Genomic DNA, 21150 nt, shown 5'->3' with positions numbered 1-21150 from the left:
AATCTCTCATTTCCTTGGCAAAGGAGAGGAAACTACATTTGTTGAACATCTTCTATGTGCTCGGCTCTCATCTTAGGGATATGAGCTCTAAAGACGGAGCTAGGTCTCTTTCTCCCCTCAATTCCCAGAACCTGTACACAGAAAACCCACTCTATAGCTATCTGTTGATTAAACAGTCTAACCAGTCCTCACAAATTTAGAGGCCAGTATTTGTTACTATGATTGTTTTATTTGGCTCCACCGGGTTTTAGCTCTGACCGGTAGGATCTTCAGTCTTCATTGTGGCATGCAGGGCATTTAGTTGCTGCCTGCAGGATGTATGGTTCTTTGTTGTTGTTGTTGTTGTTTTAGTTGCAGCACGCAAACTCTTAGTTGTGGCATGTGGGATCTAGCTCCCTGACCAGGGATTGAACCTGGGCCCCATGCACTGGAAACGTGGAGTCTTAGCCACTGGACCACTAAGGCCAGTTATTATCTTCTCATGTTTCAGATAAGGAAACTGAAGCTAAGAAATGTTAAGTACTAGTGTGAGGTCATACAACTCATGTGGTGGATCCAGTGATCCAAATCCAAGACTACACATTCTAAACCATGACTTGATCTACAATGTCAAGCTTCCTCAGTCCCTGGTAGTGTCACCTTCCCATTTTATGAAGCAGATACATCTCTACTCACCTAAATAGGCTTTTTCCCCTTCTAGGATACAAAAGTTTTCCACCCTTCTAGAGGTCCACTAGGGTAGACCCTTCCCATTCTGGAAGATACCTCCAATTTCCTCCGTATACCTTCCCAGACAAGAGTTTGATTCCATAGCATGCATACCTCTAACTCTTGGAAGAGGGCTTGTAACTCGAGAATGGTGGTTCTCAAGCTTAGCACATGTGAGTATCCCCTGGAGGGGTCCGTAAAACACAGATCATGGTCTCCGACCCTCCCAGAGTTTCTGATTCAACATCTGGGGTGGGGGCAGAGAATCTGCATATCTAATAAGTCCCCAGGTGATGCTGATGTTGCTAGTCTGGGAGTACACTTTGATTTCTCAACCCCCAAATAAACTTTCAATCTCCTACCCTGGGCTTTTCCTCAATGCCTCAATGAACCCTCCCTCCTTTCCTCAAATAGACCTCCTCCGTTCCCTGTCATTGATCCTCTTCTGTTTCTAGGATCCTCCCCAATTCCCATTCCAGAACTTCCCCTCCCATCACCACCAAAGACAGCCTCCATCCAGGACAGGTTCCCTAGACCCAGATAGGTAAGTGTTGATGGTAACTGGCTTATGAGGAACAAGGCAGAAGCAGAAAATTCCTATCTCAGCTTAGTGCCAGGAAGTAATCAAGCAGACACAGGGTGCTCTGGGCAGGGATTTGTGAGAGAAGCAGTTGATAAGGAGATTTATGGACCAATTCAGAAAAGAGAAGGGTATCAGGATCCTGTGGGAGCTGGGCAGAAATTGGACTGAGGACTTTGGAACTGACTCAGTTTTGCTTCCACCACCCCAGGTTTCTTGTCCACCAGGACAGTCTCTTATCTTTGGATAATTATCAAGTGTATTTGTCAATGGAAGGACCCTCTGCTGTCTACTTGGGGAAATGGGAGAGAGTGGTGGATGAAGAGGGAGGTGTTGGAGGCAGGTAGTAAAGATGGGTCTAGGCACCTGAGTCCAGGCAGTGGAGTGGTATCTACAAGGAGTCCCTGATGTTACCTTAAAAAAAAAAAAAAAAAAAAACACCTTTATTGTTAGGACTTCCCTGGTGGTGCAGTAGACAAGAATCTGCCTGCCAATGCAGGGGATATGGGTTCAATCCCTGGTCCATGAAGAGTCCACACACCACAGAACAACTAAGCTCATGCAGCACAACTACTGAGCCCAAGAGCCAAAACTATCAAGCCTGAGTGCTGCAGCTCCTGAAGCCCGCATGCTCCGGGGCGCGCAGCCGCAGCTACCCAGCCTATGCTCGCTCGCCCCAGCACCTCAGAGCCCACACGGCACCGCTGTGAGCCTGAGTGCGCAGCTCCTGAAGCCCGCCTGCCTACAGTCTATGCTCTGCGACAAGACGAGCCACTGCCATGAGAAGCCCACACACAGCAACAAAGACCCAGTGCAGCCAAGCGAAGTCAACTTTTAAAACTTTGTTTAAAAATATAAGGACATAACATATATAACAAAATCAAGCAATATTGAAGTATATTTTTAAAGTGTGATATTTCTCTCTCCATCTCTTACCTGTGATGTACTGCCATTTCCTCTTGATAAGAAGAAAATGAGGGGTTCTTCAAAGGTGCAGAATGCCAAGGTTCTCTGCCCGAGTCATTGTCTCTCTTTCCTTGAGAACCCACACACCGCTGCCTCCCAGTCTCAGCTTGCCATCTTTCTTTTCCTAGAACCTGAACTCCCACCACACCCCTTTGTACTCTTTGCATGGAACCAGCCTGAGACCAGGTGTCTGCCCAGATTTTCTCTGGGACCTGTTCTCCTGCTCCTAACACGGATTACTCACTGGAGGGTGAGAAGAAAGGCCACAGCTAGTAGGTGTTCAAAATGCTTTATTTCCATTGGTCTCCGCTACTCCAATGACCTCTGTCTCCACTCAGCAGCCCACTTCCTTGTGGACATACTCCGGATTCTTAATAGCTCCCTTTAAAAAGTCCCTTTTCACACACACAACCCAATCAAAAAATGGGAAGAAGACCAAATAGACATTTCTCCAAGGAAGAAATACAGAAGGCTGATAGGCACAAGAAAGATGCTCAACATTGCTTATTATTAGAGAAATATAAATCAAAACTATTGATACTATGAGGTACCGCCTCATGCCAGTCAAAATGGCCATGATTTTAAAAGTCTACAAATAACAAATGCTGGAGAGGGTGTGGAGAAAAGGGAACCCTCCTCAAGTGTTGGTGGGAATGTAAATTGGTACAGCCACTATGGAAAATAGTATGGAGGTTCCTTAAAAAACTAAAAATAGAGCTACCACACCATCCTGCAATCCTACTCCTGGGCATATATCTGGAGAAAACTATAATTCAAAAAGGTATTTGTACCCCAATGTTCATAGCAGCACTATTCACAGTAGTCAAGACATGGAAACACCCTAAATGTCCATTGACAGATGAGTGGATGAAGATATGGTATCTACATACAATGTAATGCTACTTAGTCATTCAAAAAAAAAAAAAAAAAACCATTTGCAGCAACATGGATGGACTTAGGGAGATTATCATACTAAGTGATGTGAGTCAGAAAGGAGAAAGACAAATTCCATATGATATCACTTATCAGTTCAGTTCAGTTCAGTTCAGTTGCTCAGTTGTGTCTGACTCTTTGAGACCCCATGAATCGCAGCACACCAGGCCTCCCTGTCCATCACCAACTCCCAGAGTTTACTCAAACTCATGCCCATCGAGTCGGTGATTGCCATCCAGCCATCTCATCCTCTGTCGTCCCCTTCTCCTCCTGCCCCCAATCCCTCCCAGCATCAGGGTCTTTTCCAATGAGTCAACTCTTCGCATGAGGTGGCCAAAGTATTGGAGTTTCAGCTTCAGCATCAGTCCTTCCAATGAACACCCAGGACTTATCTCCTTTAGGATGGACTGGTTGGATCCCCTTGCAGTCCAAGGGACTCTCAAGAGTCTTCTCAACACCACAGTTCCAAAGCATCAATTTTTCGTCGCTCAGCTTTCTTCACAGTTCCAATCTCACATCCATACATGACCACTGGAAAAAAAACCATAGCCTTGACCAGACGGACCTTTGTTGGCAAAGTAATGTCTCTGCTTTTTAATATGCTGTCTAGGTTGGTCATAACTTTCCTTCCAAGGAGTAAGCGTCTTTTAATTTCATGGCTGCAGTCACCATCTGCAGTGATTTTGGAGCCCAAAAAAATAAAGTCTGACACTGTTTCCACTGTCTCCTCATCTGGTCCGAGTGCAGTGGTGTTTACAATTAATTGATATCACTTATATGTGGACACAAATATATGTGGACACATATATGACACAAATGAACTTATCCACAAAACAGAAACAGACTCAAAGAAATACAGAACAGACTTGTGGTTGCCAAAGGAAAGGGAGGTTGAGGGAGGGATAGAGTGGGATAGGGTGGGAATGTGGGATTAGCAGGTGAAAACTATTATATATAAAATGGGTGAACAATAAGGTCCTACTGTATAACACAGGAAACTATTAAAATATTCAATAGCTTGTGATAAACCATAATGGAAAAGAATCTGAAAAAGAATGTATATATATACATACGTATATATATGTACATATGTGTATACCTGAATCACTTTGCTATACAGCAGAAATTAACACAACATTGTAAGCTAACTGTACCTCAGTTTTCTAAAAAAACCCTTAAAAATGTCCCTTTGTTCTGACCACCTTTCCCTCCTGCCCTCTAATTTTCAGAGGTTCACTTTATTTGACTCTAACTAGTCTCCGAGGGTCTCCATGTCCAGTTTTGACGTCACGATGCATCTCTGGCTGCTCTAACTACCTTGCTCCTTGACCCTAGACAATTCATGTCCAGGCTGGCAGATCATGGTTGAGGATCAATCCAGATCAATTTCTTCTTCTTTTGCTCCAGGAGTGATGATATCTTCTTCAAAAAGGTGTCTGGTTGTGTTGAACTTGCCTCTGCCTGTTTTTGGATTTCAGCTTTGCTGACTTGTCAGGTGATCTATCCCACTCCTATATCTATTAATGGTATTTCTAAAACTTGACAATTCTTATAAAGAACATTAATCCAACAGGTTATCCCTCAGTCACATTAATCCCCACTCTATCAAGAAAACAGAGACCTCCAGGCATGAAATGCCCCTCGCACCTTATACCTCCTACAAACTAAACCCATGTCCTCTCTCATTCTGCCTTCCCACTACTTTAAAGAAGGGGTGTCTCCAGTCCTTTCCAAGCTCCCTCTCTCCACTTGTCCTCCATACTCCTTTCCCAGTCAAGAAATTCAGCTATTTAGCATTCTAAGATAAGTGTTCACAACCCCGTGAACCCTCCCTCTCAGGCTCAAGCTCCTCTGCCGCTGTACATGAAATGAGTATGCTCCTCATTCTCCAAATGCACCATAGCATTCCTGATCTTGCCCACATTAATTCATTCACTGAAAGTTTCCATCCACTACATCATAATCTGACAGAAATGACTTTGTTCCCCATGACTATTCCTCCTTCTTCTCATTATGGAGGAATATTTCTCTTTTCTACTGGCTCACTTTTTCCGTGGTCTTGTCTGAGGTTACGGATTTGCTCCAAAGAAGAGAAAAGAAAGAGAGCTTCTACCTTCCTGGACCACCTGCCCTCTCTTCCTACCTTCACCCCTTTGTGAAGAGTAAGACAGGTGTCTCCTTAATCTTCAGGCACCACGATCTGACTCTAGATGAAATTCTAATCAAATTAGTATTGGCAGCCTCCTCCCTCGAGGGATCTGCTCTCACCCACCCCCAGCCTCTAATATCCTTCCACAGGCATCTGACTACTTAGACTCAATACTCTCTCTCCAGTTCAGTGCGTTCTAACCCAGGCACACAGAGCCCTGGATCCCCTCTTCCTGGAGAGCTAGAATCATACAGTATCAGGTCAAAATGTCTTCTGCTGCCCCCATGGTCCAGGTGGAGCAATGGGATTTGGTGTGGGTGTGATCCATACGACTGGTAGGCAAGGCCCTTTTCCCGGGGTGCTATCCTGGTCCTGAAAACTCTGCTCAGCTGAGGAATGAATGGCATCAGTAAATGCTGGAGTAACCACTCAAGGGGCAGCCCATGCCATTGCTTAGAACACCAGCAAAACATGGGCACCAAAAAAATGAAAAAGAAAAATTGATGGCAGAATTTGATAGGTTATAAATATATGTTTGTGAAAGCATAGTCATACTGCTCTTCCTTATATTTGCTTCCTGGTTTAATATTTTCATTCTGAATTATACACAAGAATGGGGCATCATGGGGCGCCACACTGTTATCAGGGCTCAGAGGTTTTAGTCTTCATCTGGTCTTTTTTTTAATAATTTTAAAAAATTAATTATTTATTTATTTGGCTGTGCCAGGTCTTACTTGTGGCACTTGGGATCTTTGATTGCAGCATACGGGATTTTTAGTTGCAGCATCTGAGCATTTAGTTGAGGCATGTGGGATCTAGTACCCTAACCAGGAATGGAACTCAACTCCCCTGCATTGGGAACACAGAGTCTTAGCCAGTCCCCGTCTTCATCTGGTCTTGATTAGGAGAAAGGTCTCTAACTGACTTGCCTTTGGGGGTTTGCCTTTGGCCCTGTTAACCTGCCACTTTGAGACAGTTGTCAGTTGAGTCTAACAAGTCAAAATTTAATAAGGATAAACATGAGGGCCTGCTGTTAGGCCCAATGTCACCACTGCAGACATCCAAAGTGAAAAAGCATGGTTTGGGCAATAACAACAGATGTAAAGGCTTAGAAATTTCAGAGGGCAGTGGCTTCATAATAAACTGAGAACATGGTATAACTACCAAAACCATAGGCACCGAGGACGTGGGGATGGAATGGGGACTCCAAACCACACAACACAAGGAAGTTTAGAAGAAACTGAGGGTACTTAGCCCAAAGAACTTCTGTTACTTCAACTATTTGAAGGCCTAAGGGGGGAACTAGAACTATACTTGTTTAGTGGAGGGACAGGGTGTGGGGTAACCGAATTAACACAGGATCCTAGAGGAGTGAGCCTGGAGATGCAGTAGTTTTGCTTATGGAGTCTTCACTCGCTTTTCCTCTCTCCTCTATGTTGCCATTTTTAAAAATTACCTTTTCAATGCCTTCTTTATAAAGTCATTTATTTTTTATTGAACTATAATCAATGTGCAGTATATGTTAGAGCTATATAATATAGTAATTCACAATTTTAAAAGTTATACTCCATTTATAGTTATTATAAAATATTGGCTATATTCCCTGTGTTGTACAGTATATCTTTGTAGCTTATTTTTCCTTGGCTATGCCACTTGTGGGAACTTAGTTCCCTGGTCAGGGATTGAACCCAGGCCCTCAGCAGTGGAAGCACAGAATCCTAACCACAGGACCACCAGAGAATTTCCACTCATGGCTTATTTCATATATTATAGTTTGTATTTCTTAAAATATTTGTATTTGTTTTTGGCTGTGTCCAGTCTTAATTGAGGCAGATGGGATCTTCCTTGCAGCATGCATGATCTTTCATTGTAGCTGGCAGGCTCTGTAGTTGCCACATGCGGACTTAGTTTCTCTGTAGCATATGAGATCCTAGTTCTCAGACCAGGGATCAAATCCACATCCCCTCCATTGGAAGGCAGATTCTTAACCACTGGACCTCCAGGGAAGTCTCTTCTTAATCCCCTACTCCTATCTTGTCCCTTCCCACTTTCCTCTCCTGACTAGTAATCACTCATTTATTCTCTGTATCTGTGAACCTGCTTCTTTTCATTAGCTTGTTACTTTTTTAAGATTCTACAAATAAGTGATATCATATAGTATTTATCTGATTTACTTCACTTGGTACAATATCCTTCAAGTCTATCCATATTGTTGCAAATGGCAAAATTTCATTCTTTTTTATGACTGAGTAGTATTCCTGTATATATATATGTATATATTTACATACATGCTACATCATCTTTATTCATTCATCTATTGATGGACATTTAGGTTGTTTCCATATATTGGCAATGGGAAATAGTGCTGCTACGAACATTAGGGTGCATGTATTTTTTTTGAATTCGTGTTTTTGTTTTTTTTCCGGATACACACTCAGGTAGAAATGCTGGATGGTATGGTGGGTCTACTTTTAGTTTTTTGAGAAACCTCCATACTGCTTTCCACAGTGGCTGCACTGATTTACATTCCCACCAACAGTGAACTGTTTCTCCACATCCTCACCAACATGTTATTTGTGTTCTTTTTTGATTATAGCCTTTCTGATAGGTGTGAGATGATATCTCATTGTGGTTTTGATTTGCATTTCTCTGATGATTAGCAATGTTGAGCATCTTATCATATGACTATTGGCTATTGTTTTGCTGAAAGTTTTAAGTTTCATTTCAGGTTCGAAGGATTCCTTAACAAAAGAAACCACTCATTATACACAAATAAACAATTTTAATATTTAACAGAGAAGTATCTAACTTACTTTCAACATACAATCATTAAAAGAAAAGAGAAATAGAAACAGTAGAGGGGAGTAACAGCACATACATCACTGAACTGGACTGACTAACATCCAGATTCAAACAGCACTGGGATGTCCTATGTAACAGCAATCTGGAGTCCCAACGGAGAAAAGGTCCCAGGTAGTGCATCCACTCACGGGCAAGACTTCAAACTGCAGTTTTGGGGACTCCCTGTTGTAATCCCAAGCTTCAAACTGGCATCATCATGTTTACAAGCAAAAATGCAGCTCTAGTTTTTTGACCTTTCTACAAAGCTATTTATCTTGTGAATGATGAAATTTTTTAGGTCCTGAGGAATTGGCTAGATTCTCAGGACTCAATTTCAAGACTCAATCTCTATCTTATCTATCGTGTCATGACCTTACTGGTACCAATTAGTACATTCACAAGCAGGCATGTAGTCAAGGCAGTGTCAAGGCAGGTCATAAGCAAGGTCAGAGGCCTGCTCTGCTTTCTTGTCTTTGAAACCTGAACAAGACTTCCTCCATTTTAATTTCCCTAACAGTTATCTGCATGTCCTCTTTGGAAAAATATCTATTCAGTTCTGCCCAATTTCTAATTTTTTCCTTTTGATGTTGAGTTGCAGGAGTTGCTTTATATATTTTGGATACTCTTTGAGTATCATTTGCAAATATTTTCTCTCCCTCTGTAGGTTGTCTTTTTATTTTGTTTACAGTTTCCTTTTCTACGCAGAAGCTTTTAAAAATTGGGTCCCCTTTGTTTATTTTTGTTTCCTATACTTTAGGAGACAGATCCAAAAATACGTTGCTATAATTGATGTCAGAGTGTTCTGTTTTCCTGTAGGAGTTTTATAGTTTCTGGTCTTACATTTAGGTCTTTAACCCATTTTGAGTTTATTTTTGTATATGGTGAACACATTGGTGTTTCTTGAAATGGCTCTTGCAAAGGCAAAGGAACAGCTACACTGACTTGACCTTAAAGCCCTCAGGATGTCTGCCTGAATTCCTGCAGCAACCCCTTAACTTGTCGGCCCGCTCTCTCATTCCCCATCATGGCCAGAATCACCATTCTAAATCTTGATGCAGTCCTTCTGGGTGGCTTTGCATTCTTTCCCAGTCTTCTCTCTCTACAACCTATGGCCTTCAGTGCTTAAGACCACAAAGTCCCTCTTTAAATTCCAGACCTAGTATCTTCTGCCTGGAATAACCTGCCACCCCTTTGTAGATGGTAGCTCTATTCGTTTTCTTTGCCGAAGCCCTTCCTGAGCCCTTGCCCAAGTAATATTGTCAGCTCCTTCTTTGAGTCTCCTCAGTGAACCCTGACCGGCCACTCATTTAGGTCTTTCCTCACCTCTGGACTCCAAGTCACTCCAGGGCAGGTCCTGCCTGCGTTTATCCATCTTTGTATCCTTAGCACACTTAGCATCCTTCACAGTGCCTGAACTATAGGAAGAACTCAGTAAATGGCTGATGGAATTAACTGACTTTTCTTTCTGAATTCTTTCACCAACAGGCACACAAAAAAGTAGGTTTTTGTAGTAAGAATTACATTTAATTTTTGAAGGGAGGGGGGATAGCTTCCTGCCTATCTAAGACCCCTGAGAGTATTTCCTTGATCTCTTTTTTATTTTTTACTCAAAAATGGTTCATTTTTTATTTAGCTTTCTGACTCTGTGCTTGTGCTTTCAATACTTTCACAACGATCTTCTGCTCTTCAATGAGGAAAGCGTGCTTGATCCTGTCCCGGACACATTCAGCACACATGGAACCACCACAGGCCTGGCTGACGTGTTTCTTCGTTTTAGACAACCTCATGAGAACTTTAGTCTCACAGCACGAACGCCTCTAAGTCGGCCTGGGCACACACCACATACGGATTCTGGTGCTTTCCCAACCTTCTTGGTACAAACATAAACAATTCTATTACCAGGGGTTCGGGACAGCTTGGTTTTGTTAGAGGTTGTATTGTAGGACAGCCTATGACAGTACGTCAGATGCTGCACCATCCTGAATGCCTCTAGATGCCGTACCCAGAAGAGCTCCTTGATCTCTTGAGAGTGGCAGAGACTCTAAGAGGGATACAGAGTGCTAAGATCTGACTAGACAGGCCTAAAAAAACGGTTCCTATTTTGAAGGCTTCCAACCCCTTTCAGAATCTACTGAAGAAACAGACCCTTTTCTTCAGGAAAACACACCTTCAGGCACATACCTTTCTAACTTGGTTCTGGGACTCCAAGTACCTGTTCTTCCCTAGGGCCTTTCACATCCACTCCCACCCCACCCCTAGAGCTGCCTCTGTAGAACCCCTACCCCAGAAGCACTGGGCTCTAACCAGCACCGAGTATGGTCGTGGTCAGGTGCTCCGTCTCCCTGGTGAGCTCCACTCGTCCATTCCAGAGTGTTCTACTGCCCACTGCTGGCCTATGCCTGGGACCTCTATGGAGGTGGTAGATGTTCCGAGAGGAAATGGAGAAGTTTCCCACCCACCAAAGGTGGGGTGAGGGGGAGGGAGGCAGGGAACAAGAGGACAGTTAAGAACAAAACAAACCCTAGTCACTAAAAGGTAAACAAGCCTAATTATTCTGCTCCACTTCTGGGCAGCGGTATCTCATTACCTAGTTAATACCACCAAACATAAGGAAGAAGAAATGAGTAACAGCCCACATGTTTCTTTTATTACCAAAAACAACTGTTATGCACAAACTCAGTGCCTCCAATCCCATCCCTGAGGATAACCATGAAAGTCCTTGGGGCTATAAGAGGAACCATTCAGAGGGAAATGCCTTGGCTGGTTTTGAGGAAAGGGCCCTTGGAGGGATCAGTTACTTGGCATCCCAGGGCCCAAGGACCCCTACAGATAGGAATGGATGTGAATTGACCATGGATTTTCATCCCTGTTTTAGCATGTCTAGGGGATTAGGGTTTTAAGCCTGACACTAGCCCCCTCTACAGGAACACACACACAACCAGGGCGCCCCCCCCCCCCCCAAAGAATCAAAACTCTTCAGGATCACCAAAGAATGTGGACTGGCAGAAAAAGGATGTCCCTCAGCCTGCCAAGTGACGCAAGCCAGCTCCAGAGTGGACCATGCTGCTCTCAGCATCACTCCTAAAGGCATCCACTGACAAGGGCTGCCCACTAGGGGCGCTGCCACCAGCCCGGCTCAGACTCCAGGGCCTGGAGGTAGCAAGGGTCGGGGCCTGCAGCCTTCACACCATCCGGACTTCTGGCTCCTCAGCAGCTCCCTGAAGCTCTCCTGTAACGCCCCCCACAGGGGGCTCAGAGGCGGGTGGGGGCTCTCCCGGGGCTTCGAACAGCACGTAATAGACGACCTCCCGCTCGCCCTGGGCATTGGTCTGGTTCACCACGTGGATGATAGGGCTGGACGTGTCCTGAGAGGCCGGGAGGGCTGTGCCCTCACTGCCCCCACCTTCCTCTTCGGCTTCCTCCTGGGGTCCTGGCTCTCCGGGCACTGTTTCCAGAATGATGTCCTGCAGGCTGCTCTCATTCAGAGATGCTCCCAGGCCCGATCCCTCTTGTGGCTGCCGCAGCAGTTGCTGGGTCAGCTCTACACTCTCATAGCGAACCAGCTGCAGCCGCATGTAGCCATCCTCATGCTCCTTGTACCTGGTGGAGGAGCATGGAGGGTATAGCAAGCAGGGGCGGAGGGCACGGCGTGGACGGGGAGCAGACAGTCTGGAGACTGGCGAGGTAAGGGACAACAGGAGGGAAGGAAGAAGCCCTGGGATTCTAAGTGATGGGTGTTAAAGACAAAAAAAAAAGTCTTTATTGTATAATATTTAGAAGAAAAGGCAAGAAGGCTCATTACTCAGAAAGGAAAGGGAGGGACTTCTCTGGTGGTCCAGTGGTTAAAAACATACCTTCCAATGCAGGGGATGGGGCTTCAATCCCTGGTGGGGGAACCAAGATCCCATATGCCACAGGGCAACTAAGCCCATGTGCCTCAACTAGAGAACTCATACGTCGCAATTAGAGAGAAGCCTGCACTTCTCTCTAGAAGCCTTCACAGTAGGGCTGCAATGAAGATCATGTGTGCTGCAACTAAGACCCGATGCAGTCAAAAAATAAATATTTTTTTTTAAAAATAGGAAAGGGAGCGGAGGGAAGAGAGAGGAACTGTCTGTGTTGGACAGCAGGGCTGTCAAAGGGTTTATGAGAAGGCCATGAAGCTACTGATTAGGACCCTTGGGTTCACACTCTGGGCTCTGGTTCTGGTTGCAGGGCTTTTGGGATCATTTATTAGGTTTGGTATTGTTCCCTGGATTCAAAAATTAGATAAATACTCTTTGTCCCACCAATATTTTGGAGGTTGCTTGAGCCTAAATGGAGAGAGTGGACATCAGAGCACCATCAAATTCAAGGTTTTTAAATTGCTGAAAAGTATGAAGAAAAACTGCAGAAATCTTGGTGGGGGGAGGTTGGGAGACATACCGAAAGCGGGGGTGCCCTGAGGGCCACTTGAACTGGTGCTTCTTGCGAAGGTGCACAGTGAGGTTGTTGCCCCTTGTGAAGCATTTGTCACACACGTGGCATCTGTACCTTGGCTCAGAGTCTCCCTGGTGGGGACGGGAGAGTGAGGCCAGCTTCCCCCCTCCCCAGGCACCCCCACACTTCTGCCGGCCCCTCCCTACCATCAGCCCCACTCACTTCATGCACTTTTCGGTAATGCGACTTGATAGAGTAGAGCGACCGGGCACTGAAGGTGCAGTTCTCAAAATCGCAGCTGTAGGCTGGCTCCTTGCTATGGGTATCTAGGTGCTTCCGGAGGTCGATCAGATTCTTGCAGCTGCCAAGAAAGGTCAGGAGGGATCAGAAAGCATGGGGGATCCTGGAACCCAAGTTTTGTGATTTCCCATCCTGTTTCCTCTTACCTGTAGTCGCAACAGTCACATTTAAAGGGACGGGCCTCGCTGTGGCGAAAGCGCATGTGGTTTCGGAGGGAGGATGGCAGTGGGCAGGTCATGTCACACAGAGGGCACTTGTAGTGGTTCACTGAGGAGCAGAGAGGCTGTGACTGGGAAGCTGGCGGAAGCCTGGAGGGCAGGCCAGGAGGAGGGGACGGCCGGCTACTCACCATGGTTACGCATGTGGTCCCGCAAAAGCCGCTCTGTGGCAAATCTCTTGGAACAGTGAGAGCACTGGAAGTGCTGCTCTGCAGTGGGTCAGGCAGAAGACAGGTGGGGCACGGGGGTGGCAGAGAGGAGGAGAGCATGCTGGGAGAGGGGAACCCCCCCAGGCAGAGGGAAACCACCTAAGAAGAGGGGAGCTTGGGGAACTATGGGTGGACCTAGTTTCATGGAAAGAGCATGGGACTTGGAGTGGAGAACCTGAATTAGAATTCTGACTTGCCCACTTATTAGCAGCGTGATCTCAGGTAAGTGATTTAACCTGAGCCTCAGTTTTCTCATCTGCAAAAACGGGGGATAAGCAGCGTACCTTATAGGGCTGCTGCGAGGATTCACTGAGATAAGAGCTGTGGCACACAGTAAGCATGGAGTGAACAACGTCTAACGAGTCCCCATCAGCAGAGACTGTGCCGGTGACTGAGCCCTCAAGATAGATATGGCTAAGCTGCAGATACCTTCAGGGGCCCCTTCTCCTGAGAATGTGCCCCCAGCCACCACCCCTAGTAGGACAGCCTGCACCTATGCCCCTTCTTTTTCAATCGCTTACGATCCAACGAGGACTGGCGACGGATATGATCTAAGAACTTGGTGTTGTTGGCGAACATGCCCCCACAGGTGGGACAGGCCACCACCTTCTCCTGGGTATGGCTGCGGAGGTGCTCTCGAAGCTTAAAGCGGTCCTTGAAGGTGCAGGTACAGCCTGGGAAGGAAGGCCTGGTCAGGTCCAGCCACAAACCCCCAGAATAGGGTCTGGTACCCCCAAGTCTCTTCAGTCAGCAGCCAACCCTGCCCTGCAGGACTGGTCCTACCCCTAGCTGCCCTGGTCCCGTAGCAATCCCAAAGTTTCTTTAGAAGCCAGAAATTAAGGAGTGGCCCTACCTTTCCAGCCACAGAGCACCACATTGTTGTCCTTGCCAACTACTTGGTATTCACAACACAGGCTGTGCGCTTCCACGTGCCGGTAGAACCACTCGGGATTGTCAAAGGAGTTCTGTGCCACAAGCAACTTAGGGTAAGGACTGAGGATGGGTGGAGGGACTCCTACTCCCAGGTGTCCTGAGGGGGGCTTCTTGGTTCTCTCCCAAATTAATTGGTGGGGATAGGAAAGTTTGAGCAAGGGGCTACCCAGAAATGAAGAAAGGCTATTAGCAGAAACTTCAAGAATATAGCATATCCCAGAAAGGATTAAGCAAGTCTTGAGTTGAGATCCCCAACCCTCTCCATCCCTACTCCTGGCTGTCTGCTGACCTCACAGTGCTCCCACAGACACAGGAAGTGGTCGGGAATGTCAGGGATGAGGTTGCGGCTCTGGAAGTCCAGGATGCAGGGGCTGAGGTCAGCCTGGCTCTGCAGGGCCTGCAGTCCCCACTGTTTCAGCTTGGTGTGGTAGCAGTGGAAATAGACATGGCGGATGAGATCAGCAGAATTGTCCGGAGAACAGAAGCCACACTCCCGCCACAAGCAGGAGAATTCTTCCTCTGCAAAAAGGAGTTTAGAAGGAAGTGACTGATAACTTCCCAAAGCACTCCTTCCACTTAGCAGCAAGGGACCAGGCTAGGGTGACCTGGTATACCAGGAGTTCATTTAGCAAATGCTAGCATTTAGTGACTACCAATTGTGTGCCAGGAACTGGGAATAGAACAACGAGTACAAAAAGAGTCCCAGTCCTTGCCCTTGCACAGCTTTCAGTCAGGAAGAAAAACACATCAAAATAATCACATGCATAAATAGAAAACTGCAACCAGGTGGAGAGGAAGCGTGGTCCAGGCAGGGAGACAGTGTGTGCACAGCCCAGTGCCACTGACTCAGACACAGCAGGTGTGGCTGGCATTTGCTACTGTGGCTTGGAGTTTCTGCTCTTCCCTGAGGAACCTGGGATGCCTCCCACTCCTTCCTGTCAAACCATAGGTTTTTCCTTTCCCCCATATTCTGCCCAAGATCAGCCTTCTCTAGGAAGGCCTATCAGCTATCCCAGTCTACTTCCTATCTCTCTAAGCACCAAATTTTCAATGCTCTACAGAGGTTTACTTGTTTTGAAAAGTAGGTACTTTTAAAAATATAGTAATCATCTAATTTCCCTTCTGTATAAATATTACTTGACTTTTGAAGCTATTAGTTATAGGTTACAGTCACTAGATTCAAACGCAATTTGAGGTGGGGAAGGAGAGCAGTCTCTATCTGTAGAGACTTCTATAGAAAAGTTTTTTTCAAACTGTGCTGTGACCCATTAGTGGGTAGTGAAATCAATTTAGGGGATTGCAAATCACAATTTCTTTTTAATTAAAGAGAATAAAATAGAACAATTCAGAAATAATTTAATCAAGGCAAGGATTGTTTTTAGTATTTCTTAACTTCTGTATACAGGGTTGTGACACAAAATGCATTTCTAACTAGTGGTCACAGTAAAAACTAAATAAATAAAAACACTGCCAGAGAGTGAAAAAAGCAGACTGTCAACAGCTTGTACAATATGATCTGTGGCAAAGAGAGGAAGATTTTCCACCATCCCTTGAGCTCTTTCCCCTTCCTGTGTCCTGCTTCCTTACCAAGCAGGTCCTCCTCTTCCTCTTCTTCCTCCCCGGAGCCCTGCAGGTGCTGCTGCAGGTGCTGAGTGACGTGCTGGCAGAACTCCTCCATGGCCGAGCACACAAAGGAACAGGACCCCCACTCACACTGCAGCCCCAGGTTCTCCTTTCGGGGAACTTTCCCAGGAGGCGGCATGGCCTTCACCCTAGAGGAGGAAGAAATCGACACCTGTAAGGATTCCACCCAAGTGCTGCTGGGGGTTAACACGGGACAGCCAGCCAGCCTAGAGCCAAGAGATATTTTTCAGTGACCCGTGAGAAATGCTGTGCTTTCTCAGTAAGGACAGAGTAGCAGTTCTTCAAACCCCTGGAAGCCGTCTGGTGTTCTTGGGAATGGAGAATACAAACTGACATTATTGAGTGTGTGCCAGGCTCTGAGCTAAGAACTTTAACAGACAGTTTTTCAAGGCGCTTCAGAGCAACCCATCAAGAAGGAATTACTCCTACAGGAGGCAGAACAATGCTCAGGTTCAAAAAGACGGCTTTGAAAAATGACCCAGAGCTCAGACTCAGACGACTCTGTCCACCACCTACTTAGTTGTGTGACCTTGGCCAAGTAAGCTTAACCCTTCTATTCCTGAACACCCTTATCTTCAGAATGGGGATAACAAACCCTTCTGCTTTTAATCTGCTATACACCAAGCACCTACTAAGCACATTGTGTCATCTAATTACCAACACCATCCTATAAGGGAAGTACTGTTTTTAATTTCATTCATAGATAAGGGCATAAGGCCTGGAGAGGTTAACTGGTTTGCTCAAGATCACACACCAGTGGTAGGGTCAGGTCAGGCTGACTCCAAAGTCTACATTTTTCCTATGCACACGGATGAGCCTAGAAGCTCCTTATTTCTCACTGGATCACATTGTAAGTACTCCATCAGACTTATGAAATGCCACGCATACTCCTTTTGCCTAACCTATCTGGTGCTTTACTTTGCCACTGCCTTAATATCCTCTGAACAAAAATGTCAATTCTATTTCACATAAGAGGCAGTTGTCTGTCCAGTTTATACTGGGTGTACACAGTGTTAGGCACACTTAGGCGGGTGATAAACATTCATTGAAGAAAGCTGAATAAAAAAAAAAAGGTTCTCAACCTTTAATATGCACACAAATGCAGAGATTTCCAGCTCCTGCCCTAGAGATTCAGATTTGGGAAGGCTGGGGTTAGGCCTAGAAATCTGCCCTTTAACTCAGAAGCCCAGTTGTGATGGGGCCTCCAGAAACAGAGTCTGAGGAACAATAAAAGGATAGTTTCCTTCATTAAAACAAAACACAGAATGACAGGTGACACTGCAAACAAAAATCTCTGGGGGAAGAAAAGACACTAAGAGGCCCTGACTCTGTCCCCTGAGCATCACCTCCTTGAGGATTCTCACCAACTCTCACTGTGGTACCCAGGAAGGGAGTGGGGTATTGCTCCCTCTGGCCTTCCAGAAAGAGGTGGGAACTCTGAAAAAGAACTTTATTACACAATGAAAGGAGAAGACCCCAGAAAATACAAAATGCATAAAATCTTTCATACTTACAAGTATAAGAACCTACTATATCTAACTGGTTACCAAAGGAACCCCTCCCCCCTTTTTGTCCACACCTCATGGCATGTGGGATCTTAGTTCTCTGACCAGGGACCAAATCGGCAACCCCTGCCTTGGAAGCATGGAGTCTTAACCACTGGACAACAAGGGAAGTACCAGAAACCCCTTTTTAAAGAAGCCTTAAGGAAATGGCAACCTATTCCAGTATTCTTGCCTGGAAAATTCCACAGACAGAGGAGCCTGGTAGGTTACAGTCCACGGGGTCTCAAAGAATTGAACATGACTAAGCAAGTAAGCACAGCACATAGCAGCACAGAGGGTATAAAAACCTAGGGCTTCTCTGGTGGCTCAGGGGTACAAAATCCATCTACCAGTGCAGGAGATGCAGGTTTGATCTCCGAGTTGGGAAGATCCCCTGGAAAAGGAAATGGCAATCCACTCCAGTATTCTTGCCTGGAAAATTCCATGGACAGAGGAGCCTGGAGAGCTACAGTCCATGGGGTCGCAGAGTCAGACATGACTAAGCATGCACAGAAGCATATGCCAACCACTGTTCTAAGTGTCTTATATTTATAAAAACTCATTAGTACAACAATCCTATTGAAGTAGGCAGCCTGATTATCCCACTTTACAGATGAGGAAATGGCTCAGATAGGTTAAGTAACTTACCCAAGATCACAAAGCTAGGAAGTGATGGAGACAGAATTCAAAGCCAGGGAGCATGGCTCCATTCTCCTCCTCCATCTGCCTGTCTTACCTTTTTATGTTTGATTCCCTCCTCACCAAAGACGTCATACACAATACCCAAAGCATGCTTTATCCAGTAGCTATTTTGTAAGTTTCCTCCAATAAGCTGTGAGCTCCTAGAAAGCCTGGTCTGTGTTCTCTTCAGTTCTAACTGCAGAGTCAGCACACACCTACTATGAGCTCTTTTAATGTTCAAGTAAATTTATAACATTATTTTACTTTTGGACAAATCACCTAGCTTCTCTGAACCTGTTTCCTTAAAGGTAAAACAGGATATTAATATCACAGCAGTGGATGAGGGATTCTGACTGATAATGATTAGAAAGCTCCAAACATTTACTAGCCCTGTGATCTTAGGCAAGTTACTTAAACCCGGGTTTCCCATGTATTATTAGCACGAGAATAATCATGCCTGTTTCACTGAAATGATTTCTGGATTAAAACACATAATGGATACTAAAATGCTTAGCCTAACTCAACAAGTGTTGGCTCTTCGTATCCTTGCTTCTAAGAATTAGATGATCCAAGCACGAATGGTACAAAAAGATCAACAAAAGGAAAACCCGAAATATTCCTAACCCTTCCTTTCATAGGGAATCATAGTAAGAAGCAACGAGCAAATACTTGAGTATAAATCGCAACGCAATGCACCGAGAATGAACCCTGAATGGTATTAAAGAAAAGAGGGACCAAGGTACGGAACCTTCTAAGGACTCACAATTTGGCTGAAGAGATGATTCTGACGTGTTTAAACAACGACCAAAACAAAGGGCCCGGTGAGGGGAGCTGGACAGGGAGAAACCGCGGCGGCAGGCGAAGCAGGAAAGGTTGCCCTTAGCGGTGGGGACCGGGCCCCTGGAGCACAGGTAGAATTCGGAGACAAGGAAGGAGGCCATTCGGTAGGGAAATCTCCCCCTCAGCCCTACTGGCTTCCCCCTAAGGCGTGGCGACGATTGTGCTTCAGCTGCAACGAAGCCCCAGACTGGAAACCAAGTCGGGGTTGTGGGCTGGGGGCGCTGCAGGCGCCAGGCAGAACAGCGTGGCCGAGCAGCAAGAGAGCGCCTCGCCGAAGCGACCGGAAAAGTGCCTGGCTTCAGCAGCCGGCCCAAAGCACAAACCGATGCCGCCCGGCATCCCCTGCTTACCTCCCGTCAGTCAGCTCCCAGGTCTCTCCAGCTCCCCTCCCACCTCGCACCATCTCCGGGAGGGCGCTTGAGTGACGGCCAATGATAGCCAATCGTCGCTCTCGAATCCCTCTAACAGCCAATCGCCTCTGCGACTGACGGAACCCGTGCGCGACCAAAACACGGAAGGGGCGGGAGTGAGCGGCAGCTGGCCGCGCGGGAAGGTAGCGCTGTGGACGCCGCAGGTCTGCAGGCGAAGTGCAGGCGGGCATCCCTAGGGTCCGAATTTCCCCGACTGCGCAGGCTCGGAGCACGGCACCCACTGGGCATGCGCAGAGCTCAGGCTGTGAGCAGAGAGGGGCCTCCCTCCTCTTGGTCGCAGGTCCAGCTGGCCGCGTGGGCGTTGAGACAGAGGAAGAGGCGGAGGAAAAGGCGGAGGAGGCTGGGTGCCCAGAACAACGAACCCCGCTCGGCCCAAACTGGGGGTCCTTCACCTTCTTAATCTTCCTGTTTTTTAAATATCAGTATTCCTTATGCCATCTTCTCTTCCTCCCACAACTCTGCCTCCTTTGTTACCAGTCTCAGTGAACGACTCCTGAAACCTGGCAGTCATGTCTGATTCCTCCCTCACACGTCACATCCATTCCATTGCCAACTCCTATAAATTATACCCCCTTAACACAGGATCTCTCAAGTTCCCCCCCTTTCTTGAGCTTCGCAGTCCCATTTCTCGACCATTAGCGACGTCCATCCCGGATGTCTACACTGACCCAACTGGTTCCCTGAGGGCACTCCTGCTTCCCTCCAAATCATTCTCGACGGAGCTCTCAAAGTGATCTTTGCAGAGAGCAAATCTGATCAAACCACCACGCTGCTTTAAACGCTCAAAGCCCCAAACCATACTGAGGCTCTCTGGACCCTTCAGCATCTGGGTCCTGCATACTTCTCTCCATCGTATCTTCAGTGCTTTTCGACCTCACTCTCTGCTCCCCAGCCCCGCATTTCTTTCAGCTTCCCCACCACACCCAGCCACCTTTCCTCTGCTGCCTTGTACTTACTGTTTCTTCTGCCTGGAACAATCTTCTGAAACTGATTGGAACTGATTCCTACTCATTCGTCTGGTCTCAAAGAAGATGCTTTTTTCCCCCTGGAAATCTTCCTGTACATCCCTTTTCTGTGTTTCCCTATTACAGCTCTATCACACTTTCCAGGTGGCGCTACTGGTAAAGAATCCTCTTGCCAATGCAGGAGAGGCAAGAGAGGAGGGTTGGATCCCTGGATGGGGAAGATCCCCTGGAGGAGGAAGTGGCAACACACTCCACTATTCTTGCCTGGAAAAATTCCCTGGACAGAGGAGCCAGGCAAGCTACAGTTCATGGGGCCACAGAGTCAGACATGACTGAGCACACATTGTATTCTATTTGCCTATTTAACTTGTCTGCATTCTGCACTGACTCACTCACTTCAGTGAGGGAGGACGGAGTGTGTGTGTGTGTGTGTGTGTGTGTGTGTGTGTGTGTGTGTGTTTCTATAACCCCATTGCTTAGCCTAGTAACTGAAACTCAGTAAGCATCCAAGACATACTTGTTTAAAAATTATGTACCTTAGTAAAGTTCATTAGGACTGATACTATATTTTCTAGCCTAAATATAAGCCTCTATAGTTTACAAAATCATAAAACCCATTAAATGCTCAATGTAAATAAAATGAACTTAAAGATGCTATAAAAAATAGCAGTCACAAGAAAATCAGAAATTTGTGCATGAAATTTTTTACCAACAGTGATTAAATTTTGTCCCTATTTTAAAATAAGGGTTTAAAAATATAATTCGAATAACAAAAATGTTTTATCAACT

The 21150-nt window shown here is 46.0% G+C and overlaps 1 protein-coding gene and 1 pseudogene across 3 annotated transcripts; both read right to left on the bottom strand.

Annotated features, from left to right (window-relative positions):
• Positions 1-9776: 9776 nt before the first annotated feature.
• On the bottom strand, positions 9777-10661 carry LOC122450135 (annotated as a pseudogene).
• Positions 10662-10802: 141 nt separating this feature from the next.
• LOC122450133 (histone H4 transcription factor) lies at positions 10803-20530 on the bottom strand. 3 transcript variants are annotated; one of them, XM_043482306.1, is made up of 10 exons: positions 20353-20530; positions 15844-16028; positions 14546-14775; positions 14177-14288; positions 13845-13997; positions 13246-13323; positions 13043-13163; positions 12819-12957; positions 12603-12727; positions 10803-11777 (listed from the first exon to the last, which is right to left on the bottom strand). In XM_043482306.1, the coding sequence occupies exons 1-10, from the start codon at positions 20406-20408 to the stop codon at positions 11360-11362; spliced, it is 1617 nt and encodes a 538-aa protein (XP_043338241.1). In that variant the 5' UTR covers positions 20409-20530; the 3' UTR covers positions 10803-11359. The 3 variants fall into 3 exon arrangements, with proteins under 3 accessions (XP_043338241.1, XP_043338240.1, XP_043338242.1); XM_043482305.1 differs by lacking the exon at positions 20353-20530 and adding an exon at positions 19316-19460; XM_043482307.1 differs by lacking the exon at positions 20353-20530 and adding an exon at positions 18889-19298.
• Between the last annotated feature and the right edge of the window lie 620 nt (positions 20531-21150).

This window comes from Cervus canadensis, chromosome 11 (genome assembly GCF_019320065.1).
Source record: "Cervus canadensis isolate Bull #8, Minnesota chromosome 11, ASM1932006v1, whole genome shotgun sequence".
In the NCBI taxonomy this organism is placed as follows: Eukaryota; Metazoa; Chordata; class Mammalia; order Artiodactyla; family Cervidae; genus Cervus; species Cervus canadensis.
This window is presented reverse-complemented; position numbering and strand designations above follow the sequence as displayed.

Excerpts from the sequence above, each read along its gene's own strand:
- LOC122450133 (XM_043482306.1), bottom strand. The coding sequence starts at position 20,408 with ATGAGTAGGAATCAGTTCCAATCAGTTTCAGAAGATTGTTCCAGGCAG. Across the intron at positions 13,998-14,176 it reads GGTGCTCTGTGGCTGGAAAG|GCTGTACCTGCACCTTCAAG; the intron begins GTAGGGCCACTC and ends CTTCCTTCCCAG. Across the intron at positions 12,958-13,042 it reads TGTGACTGTTGCGACTACAG|CTGCAAGAATCTGATCGACC; the intron begins GTAAGAGGAAAC and ends CTTTCTTGGCAG.